Source organism: Lactuca saligna, chromosome 3, assembly GCF_052625555.1.
Source record: "Lactuca saligna cultivar CGN05327 chromosome 3, ASM5262555v1, whole genome shotgun sequence".
NCBI lineage: Eukaryota > Viridiplantae > Streptophyta > Magnoliopsida > Asterales > Asteraceae > Lactuca > Lactuca saligna.
In genome coordinates this window covers 166087649-166097601 of record NC_136419.1, presented here as the reverse complement: position 1 = coordinate 166097601, position 9953 = coordinate 166087649, and the positions used below count along the sequence as shown (strand labels likewise).

The window sequence follows — 9953 nt, the reverse complement described above, 5'->3', positions numbered from 1 at the left end:
ATTTAGGCATGCATGAGATCTAGATCTTTGGAGGTGAAAAGAAAGGTATTAGAGGGTGTAGGAGCCTTTACAGCCATGCCAAGGCTTAAAGGTTCCGACTTTATGGGTTAGGAGACTTAAAGAGAGCCAAATCTAGACGTTAAAGGAGTGTCTTAACCATTTAAGACAAAAAAAAAATGGTATGGCTGAATCTGGGACTCACGTTGGGCGTAACTCCCAGTACGCGCAGCATAAGGGGTTGAGACCCCTGATTGTGGTTCATCGATGTACGCCCCGTGTACAGAAGCTGGTACGCTCCGCGTACTGTGGTTTGTTGACTTTTAGGGTTTTGGTCAACATGTGGACTTTGAGTCAAGGAGGGGTGAAATGGTCTTTTACCCCTCTGTGGGATAATGAAAAAGGTGTAGCCTAGTCTTGGAAGCCTATATTAATTTGAATGATATTTCGTTATGATTAGGCGGGGTTGGGTCTTCGTTTCGAGATTCGGAGATAGCGGGCACGTGAGATTCTAGACTTCCTACGAGGTGAGTCTTCTCACTATACTATACCCGGAAGGGTATCTATGTGTGACCAGAAGGTCAGATATGTTATGAGCTGTATGCATTATATATAATTAAGTTAACCGTTTGTATGTGCTATGTATGGTATGCTTGATATGGGTCGGAAGGCACTATGTTATGGGTCGGAAGGCATTATGTTATGGGTCGGAAGGCATTTATGTCATGGGTCGGAAGGCATTGTGATGTGGACCAGAAGGTCGATACGGGTAGGACCGGAAGGTTTACCAGGTTGGGACGGAAGTCCCCTGAGACACATGCACCAGAAGGTCATGGCCTGGAAAGGCGTATGTCCGTAAGTAGTATTTTGGGGGACTCACTAAGCATTTATGCTTACAATTGTTGTGTTATGTGTTTCAGGTACTAGCAAGGACCGTGGGAAGGCGCCGGCGTGATCTGTACACACTGGCGGAGGATTTATTTTATGATCTTGGGATTTGATATGTTTTGTATTATGATATGATACATTGGATTTTTGTGGCTTGATTTGGTTGAAAACATGTTTTAAGAAATGAAAATTTTGTTTTGAAAATTCACGTTGTTACACTTAAACTCTCATGGACTTAGGTATTTTGGTGTTTTCAAGTCCTTAGCTCATCATGGTAATAGTCTAGGTTAGATTCTAGGCATTAGGAGTAAATATGGTACATTTAAACACCTTTTGGGGTGTTTACGATTTTGGGAGATCCCCAAACCGTAAACACATATAAATGTGAGGTTTTGTGCTTTTTGTGTGATAAACTCATCAAGGATGGATCTAGACAAGTCCCTAAGGCATTGTGAAGCATCTAGGCACCCTAAGGCACCACTTTGGCCCTATTCTTGGTGTTTACGGTTTTGGGAGCCTCCCAAAACGGTGAACACCTTGTTCTTGGTATTCTTGGGACTTTTCTTTGATATTAATATGTATAGCAAGCTTTAAATGAATCTAGGATAGAAGTACTTACTTTGTGGAAGCTTGAAATGAACTAAAAGTCCAAGAACACTAGTGTGTGTTCTTGGTGTTCTTGGTGTTTTGGAAAACTAGTCAAAACACATAAATGGATGGATTAAAGAATGTATAAACACTAGATGTTTTGTTATATCAACTAATCAAGTCGAGAAACACTTACGTTTTCGGGAAATCGGGCGAAAACCGGGATGATACTTGAGAGAGTTTGGAGTTTACTCTTTAGATTGCAAGAAAGAATGAGACACATTGGGGAGTAAACTCATGCTTAAGGCATGAGTTTATGGTTTTTAGGGGAGTTTACGGCCCAAACATAAAAGTTTGGCCGTGAACTTCTAAGCTACGTGGTATTCGCGATTTTGAAATTTCAAGACTCGAGTCGGCGCATCCTTTCACCCGTTCGTTTAAAGATTAATTATTAAAATAATCAAACGAACTTTAAATTTTCTAAAAACCAATAAAAGTGAACTTGACTTATAATTTGAAATGATTGACTTTAGGGTTTCGGGTTGTCAGATGTTAGGACAAGGACAATTTTAAGCCATCAATTTTTGATTCACTCACCAGCAGCGCACCACTCCATCACTCATCCTCACAGACACCGCAATCTCTGATGCCCCCACATCTGCCGCTAACCAGTGGCTAAGCGTTGACGGCCACCCTACTCCGACTCTATCATCGGTGGCATGTTTCCTTCAACCAACTATCTCTCTGTCCTCCATCTCAGACCTCCTCAAATTGATTTACAATCACCAAACATCAGAATTCATAGGTGGGGATGATGGCAAAAATTTCTATTATGAAGAAAATAAAAAAAGGGTTCTACCGAGTTGACCGCATCAATCTGTAAGGAGGAAGCTGCTGATTTCCCGGTGAGTTTGTATTATCATGTTTAATACTTATAATCATTTATAAGAACCATTTCTATCTTCATTCAGATTTCTTGCATTTGTTCCAAAGTTTAATAAAGCTGTCATCTTTTCTATGAAGTTTTATTACCAGTAGCCTCAAGTTAAAACGCAACCCTTTTTTAATGATTCAGTCCTTTTTTTAGTTTATCTGGAGGTAGTTGATTGATTGATTTGTATTTGTTTTTGTATGAAATAGCCATTAGATGATGGTCCAGCTTGAAAACTCCAAAACTGCCAACTACCGAAAACTCAGGCTTTAAAGCCAAGAACATCAAGAACAAGTAGGATTTGGAACTCTGCAATCTAGATTTTAATGTAGTTGTTCTCTTATTTCCTATTTCTTACTGATTTGGGTTTCTAGGTCATGTGATACCCTATAATTTATACATTGAATCAAGAGTCACCGAAGTACATTCATGAATCATAAATTCTTTCAAATCCAAATGTAGTAACTTTATCATCATAAAAGACCACGTAATATTATAATCACTATTTTACTATTTACTATTTTTAGTTTGATTTTTAGGTCGTGCAGATCAAGAAATTTCATCAACCATTGATGTTAAGAAGCTAACTCCTTCTCATGTTATGTACAAAATTGTAAGATTTACACCTCGTTCTCTTGCCTCTAAGCTAACCCATTTTCATATTGTTCGTCCATGTTTTTATATTTATTTGATGTTGTTTTAGCCACTAGAAAGGGGATTCTGAATTATTTGATTTTATATGTATTTGATGTTGTATGGACAAGCAGTAAGTGCCATCAATTACTTTTTGGTTAACCAAAGTAGTCATTGGAGCAAATGGATCTGGCAAGTCCACAATTTTCATGGTATGTGTTCTTTATAACCTATTTCATCTAGAAAACATTATCTGGTCAACATCTCATTTTATTTATACCTTTATAATGTCTGACTTTTTTGGTTCAAATGGGTTATGGGTTTATATTTGAAGCTTAGTCAAATTCAAATTTCTTGTTTCATTCATTAGAATTTTGTGCACCTAAACTTTCATATGCCTAAATATGTGAAGTATCTTGTGTATACAACATTTTAATACCTATTGTTTTCCATGATCTTGATTGTTTCTAGATATAATTTTGCTATTTTACAGACTCATCTGAATTAGTATTGGTGGTCTAGAGTTGGGGGATGTAGGTTGCCAAGATGTAGTAAGATTGCAGCCGATCTATATTGTAATTCCACACGTCTTTGCTTATTTTTATGTAGTGATGATGTCCTGAATACTATCCAGGTAATTATCTACTTAGTACCGGTTTTATATAACTTTATAAGTTTCCTTTTTGCGTTTTTAACCTTATTACACAATGGTTGGGTTTTCTTTTATCCTTGTGTATGCAATTTTTTGAGGGACTATTCATGTGCTAACATTGAAATCTTATTTGGTCAACAAAACATGTTCATAAGGTTATTTTAATGATAATTAAATTTTCTTTTACCCATTATAGCAATATACTTACATGTTATTACTAATTAAGGCATGTCATATTAATTTTTACATATTGTTATTATTTGTAAGAAATATAAGCATGTAGATAATCAGAGTATGTGATACAATATTACAATTGCAATCAAAATCCAAAGTATTTTGTCATTTGTCTTTCTTAGATGTATGTAACCTGTAAGAAATATAAACACATAGATAATCATAGTTGGTGATGAGAAACTTATATGTATGTAACCTATAATCAACACTGAATTTGAATCATGACACATGTGATTAATGTTAGGTGTGTATATATGTCATGTGTGTCTTTTATCATTTTCTCTATCTTTATCTTTGTTCCATGTGCACATATGATTTGTGCCTTTTCTTTTTTAATCTGTGGTTCTTAAACTATGACTCATCTTTGATTTTCTGGAAAATTGTCTTAAGTGATCAATAAATGCTCTTTGGGACTAATTTTTAAAGAACTTTGAATGAACTTTGGTTCTTCAACTGTGACTGATCTTTGGCTGTGGAAAAATTTGATTTTCAAGGGCATTTTTGTCCAAAAATGGTTATTTAGTTATAGAAATATAAGTAATGAATAAACTGGAGCATGGAAACTTTTTTTTGAAGGAAGAAGTGTTTTGGGAGTTAAAGAAAAGTGGAAGAAAACCATGTGTAAAAATCATAATATCATTTTCTGGTATGTGAGTTTTATGATTAAAATATCTATTTTTATTTTGGGAAATGTCGATTACTACAAAATTATTTAGGGTTTCTTTTTTACACAAGTTGTGGTACTTATTTTGTGTCTATTTTGTAAAAAGTTAGAGACTTTTTTTGTTTTATATTTTTTTTACCAATGAAATTCTAAAGAAAGGAATCTAGATTTGCTAAACTTAGATTTTTACGAGTTAAAAGTTTATTTGGAGAAAAATTGTTAAATAAGGTACTACATGACATTGGATATGGTCTATTTGTTTAGGAAATTAGCAAATTCAATAATTAATTGTTTATTATATTAGAATTGATCTGTTTCTGTTTACAATTTTCAATTTCAATAAGCATAAAAACAAATTTAATAAAAAACTTCATTTGAGAAGTAAATTATCGACCCTTCAATATTCTTTCTTAATATATAGGGTAAATTACACGGATAGTCCCTATGGTTTAGGGTAATTTGCGTGTTTGGTCCCTAACAACTTTTTTTAATTCGGACCATCCCTATTTTATATTTTTGTTGCACGTTTAGTCCCTATCTGACCTAAAAAGACTATTATACCCTTATTAATTTCTTTTCTAATTAATTTATAATTTATTTAATATTTATATTATTAAATAAAAAACTTTACCCCCTCTAAACCTCATTCGACCCCAGAAACTTCTTTCTTTCCCCCTTTTCTTATCCTTCCTGTTTTTCAATCTCACGATCTATTCCCATTCTTCAAAATCCAGATCAACGATGCTCCCAAATTAAGATCGGCGATGCGTCCCTCCATATCGAGATACAAGATGCCGAAAATTAAACGCTAGATCTGCCCCTCTGATGGTTTACTACTTTGTTACCGGGAGCTATACCATAAACCAAACCTAGCCTCTCGTTTCTCTCTTCTCTCACCGGAACCCTAATCGCCGATATTCCGATCATTCCTACGAATAGAAAACCTGACACCGCTCTTGAATCTTGACCTTGCATTCTCAAACCCCGACCCATATTTTGATTTTTTCCGGACGAATATAAACTTAACACGATTAGGCAGTCAATTAGTGTGTCTCCCTTCTTTATGATTACAATGAACATTCAAGATCAATTTTAATTGTTTGATTTATTGTTTGTTAAATGGAGTTGCATCCATTTTTCCTTCAATCAGTTAGTTTGCCTCCTCTGGGATTGTTCTGGTAATTTTCTGAAATTGATTTCATCTAGTTGATTTCAGCAATTTTAGCAATTTCAGTAATTTTTTGGTTGTTTTGATTTTTCTAGATTTCATTTCATCATGTATTCTTGCCGCCGGAGGTGTGGTTGTTGTCGGAGGTAATGATGGTTGTCGGAGGTGGTGTTAGTTGTCTTGTTTTGGTGGTAGTTCCGATGACTGAACATAACGAAAGAGGGGAGGTCAAAAGGGGAGAAGGGTTCGGTGTTCTTGAATCATGCCAATATTTATTTGGTTAATATGTTTTCCCCATTTAATTAATAAAGTGTTTAATGAACTAAAAATTTAAAAAAGATAAAAGAAATCTATAAGGGTAAATTAGTCTTTTTAGAAAGGACAGGGACCAAGCGTGCAACCAAAATATAAAATAGGGATGGTTCGAGTTAAAAAAAGTTGTTAGGGACCAAACTCGCAGATTACCCTAAACCATAGGGACCATTCGTGTAATTTACCCTAATATATACTCTAAATAATAGTTATATAATAGTTAATATCATAAAATAATTATAAATGCTTTGAATTTTTTCCACATCCTTAAACTTTTTTTAAGATATTTATCATTAGTTAAAAAATATAGACCCTGTTTTTTGAAAAAAAAAATTATTAAATAATATTTAAGTTTTAATTTTGCTCAAACTACAAATCAATGTTCCAAAAGTCCGTTGACTAGCGAGTAACAATTATTCGGTCTAGGAGTATTTGGATTCAGTAAATTGTAAGTAATTAATTAGGGGAAAATGAATATAATAGCAAATAAATTTTTAAAAAAAAAAATTCCGAGTTCGATTTAATTTGACTGAATTTTTGAGTAGACTGTGTTGGATCCAAGTTTGACTAAACATCGATGTTGACACATTTTAACCGTGTATTTTTGGATGGTTCATAATAAAGCCAAAACATGTCGAATCAGAATATGTTGAGCTTTGTAACATTGCTAGCGATATATATATATATATATATATATATATATATATATATATATATATATATATATATATATATATATATATATATATATATATATATATATATATAAACTAACACCTAATTCCACCTATGTTCACGATGGAACTTGAACCCTTGACCTCAAGGAGAGAGAACACCACCTGATACCGCTGGGCTAGAAACCATTTTAACCCAAGAAAATACTTTTAACCCAAAATAACAGATACATATATTTTTAAATTAAAACAAAAACACACTTCTATTGTTTGTAATATATCATATTGTTTGAGAAAAAAAAAAAAAACAATTCTCCGAAGATGATATGTTCCGGTTCACGTTGAAAATAAAACAATTTTTAATTCAATTATGTTAGGTGCTGACAATCAATAGCTCAGGGACAAACAAATCAAAATGTAGGTATTTATCTTCCAGAATCAATTTTCTTGGACGACTAACTTTATATGACATTATCCGGAGGATATAAAAAAGTGTTGCATGATTAATTTATGTACAGGTAATCGTGTTCGTATATATCTGTAAACACTATGAACTCTTCACTACTTATTCTTACTGATTTTATCTTTGCTAGCATAACTCTCATTGATAATTATTTATATGTAGTAACTATTTGTGCAAAAGAACTAATCACCACTTGAATTATCTTTTAAAAAAACTATTCGCACCCGGCACTTAATGTGTATCTATATATATATGACCGTGAATGTTCAAGAAATGGAAAAAATGAGAAAAAAGGTAAGTCAATATTCTACAACACTGCGGCGCAAACCTCACCTAGGGGCAGTGTTCACCTGTCACGGTAGCAAAACTGCACCAGGAGACCGCACCACTCCCCCCAAACCTTAGACATTAGTTAAAAAAAATAATGTACAGAAACTTTATAAGACAAATTAAAAGTTATGGTTTCCATCAATAACTATGAACAAACACTCTCTCCTATCTTATAACATCTGTTATGAAAGAAACATTACATCGTATCTTATGAATCCATTTCACATACGGACGAGAGAAAAGGTTACAATTTCTTCTTCAAAGTTTCCTTATGCTGTTTTGGATCTCAACTAACTAGTTGAATCTCATAAGCTAATTAGATCCGGAAATTCAATGGTGTTTTCTTGCACTAAATGATTGATTCTTATGTTGTTCTTCCCAAGAGGAGAAAACATATCGATAAGCTCAGGATCCTTATTTGCTTTCTTCTGTTTGCTTTCAAAAACCTCCCAATCATCGCTTGTCACAGTCTTCAGACTTGTTGAGTTGTCGAGATTAGGTGTTTTCGTCGAATTATGGTGCTCCATAACAATTATGGATTTCTCCTGTTCTTGTTCAAGCTTCAATTGCTTTGAATCTTCATTTATTATCTGTTCAAGTTGTCGAATACCTTCTTCAGGAATTTGTTCCATTTTGGGGATTTCAGAGGCGTTACCAACACCGATCTCCCTGCAAAAATCAAAATAAAGCGAGAGTTGTTCATGTTGAACTTTAGCTTTATGCATGATTGACAACACCAATTTGGCATCGTTTTTTCCCACAGAGTAAATCTTCATAAGAAGACTTCTGATTCCATTGCTAATGCGGCCGCATATATCAAAAAACTCGATTGCGATGCAATCCATGGCTTCAAGAACAAGCAAGTTGACCATTTGCCTAGATTTAGGTCGGATCTGAAGCAACAAATCGAGTAATCCTTGTAGTTTCTGCAACCAAATTAGATCTTGGATTGTCGATTTCTCTTTTTGCTCTTCATTCGATCCATCTCGTGATAGCAAGGCCATCTGTTCCTTGACCCTTCGATCTCTCTGTTCCTGCGAATGGAAGAATATGAAGGACGATTTCTCATCCAGAAAAACATAATAGGCACGGATAAACTCATTCAAACTGGATAATTTCCCACGCCTTGTATGCTTATCTTTGAAGTTCATCATATCAAAAGGTAACCGTCCTATCTCTTGAATTCCAGGAACTTTACAACAGAAAACTCCATGCAAAAGCATGAGTCCCTTCAACACCACCACCCAGTTGTGGGTCCTCCACATCCTGTGTGTAAGGGCCCACAACACCTGGCGTAGATAGTCGTCAGAGATCCCCACCCAGGCAAAAACACGTTGAGCATTACGGTAATTAACACGGGTTTCGTCATGTGTGGTGGCTTTGATGACCACCGCTTCTATGTCGGGATTTCGGAAAGCAGATCGCTGAGTGAAGCTCGCCTTCAGAAGACTTTTGCGATCTTTTAGTGCTCCGGAAGCCCTTTTCCAGAATTTCATAGTCTCTTGCGATCCTACCACTCGCGGTTGCTGGTATGATTTATTATTTCCAATTTGGATCCTTTTTCTCAAGTGAATTTTATAGTGACAAATGTAGGAATGGGGCATGAGTGCCGGCCTGTTGGTTCCTAAATTTGGAGTCAATTTTTGGTTGGAAATTTGACGTATTGTTTGATTTACAATGAACTTGACTTTGACAAACTTGTCATCAGGGTCATACCGTAACTTTTGGGTTTCAAATTCTAGTTTTGTATTACAATAAAAATATGTAACCAACTGTAGTTGGTAAGATATTCGTGTGTTGCTTGCTTTTTTTTAATCTTTTTCTATCTAAATCTGCATATAAATATAATAACTGTAAAAAAATGCATTGTATCGTAGATTGTAAGTTATCATGAATTAATTTGAAAAGTAATAAAAATAATACTTTGACATAGATTTTGAAATACATTGAAAGTTTTATTGGTTAAATTACGAATCCTTATCTAAAATCAATAACTTCAATCATTCTCTGATTTTCACTCTGAATAATGCAACATATAACTGACGATACATGAAAACTGGTTCTCGCAAAAATAGTCCAACCTTTGACAATCGTTATGCTTACTACCACTGTTTGCTTCGAATTCTCCAAATTTTGAGATCAAACTTTCGATGCTCAATTAAAGTGGATAAAATTTCCTTCCCGTGACAAACAAATTCCACATTTTGTTGATAACTTAATTAACATAAATAATACAATAGAACATTTGGAAACCTTAACAGCTCTCTAACACTGTATTTTTTTTCCTTTTACACCACATGGAGCCACAAATACGGACAAACATGAAGAATTTAAAAGTAATTTTTTTAAAATAAATAAGAATCTCAAAGTACAATACTAAAATTTGACTCTTTTCAAAATACAATGCTAAAATAAAGCT

The 9953-nt window shown here is 34.2% G+C and overlaps 1 protein-coding gene across 1 annotated transcript; it reads right to left on the bottom strand.

Annotated features, from left to right (window-relative positions):
* Positions 1-7682: 7682 nt before the first annotated feature.
* Positions 7683-9239, bottom strand: LOC145037439 (putative clathrin assembly protein At1g25240). Its single transcript, XM_078986090.1, has one exon. It carries the CDS (start codon positions 9136-9138, stop codon positions 7840-7842), a length of 1299 nt encoding a protein of 432 aa, XP_078842216.1. The 5' UTR covers positions 9139-9239; the 3' UTR covers positions 7683-7839.
* Between the last annotated feature and the right edge of the window lie 714 nt (positions 9240-9953).

Coding starts and splice junctions, on each gene's coding strand:
- LOC145037439 (XM_078986090.1), bottom strand. CDS start 9,138: ATGCCCCATTCCTACATTTGTCACTATAAAATTCACTTGAGAAAAAGG.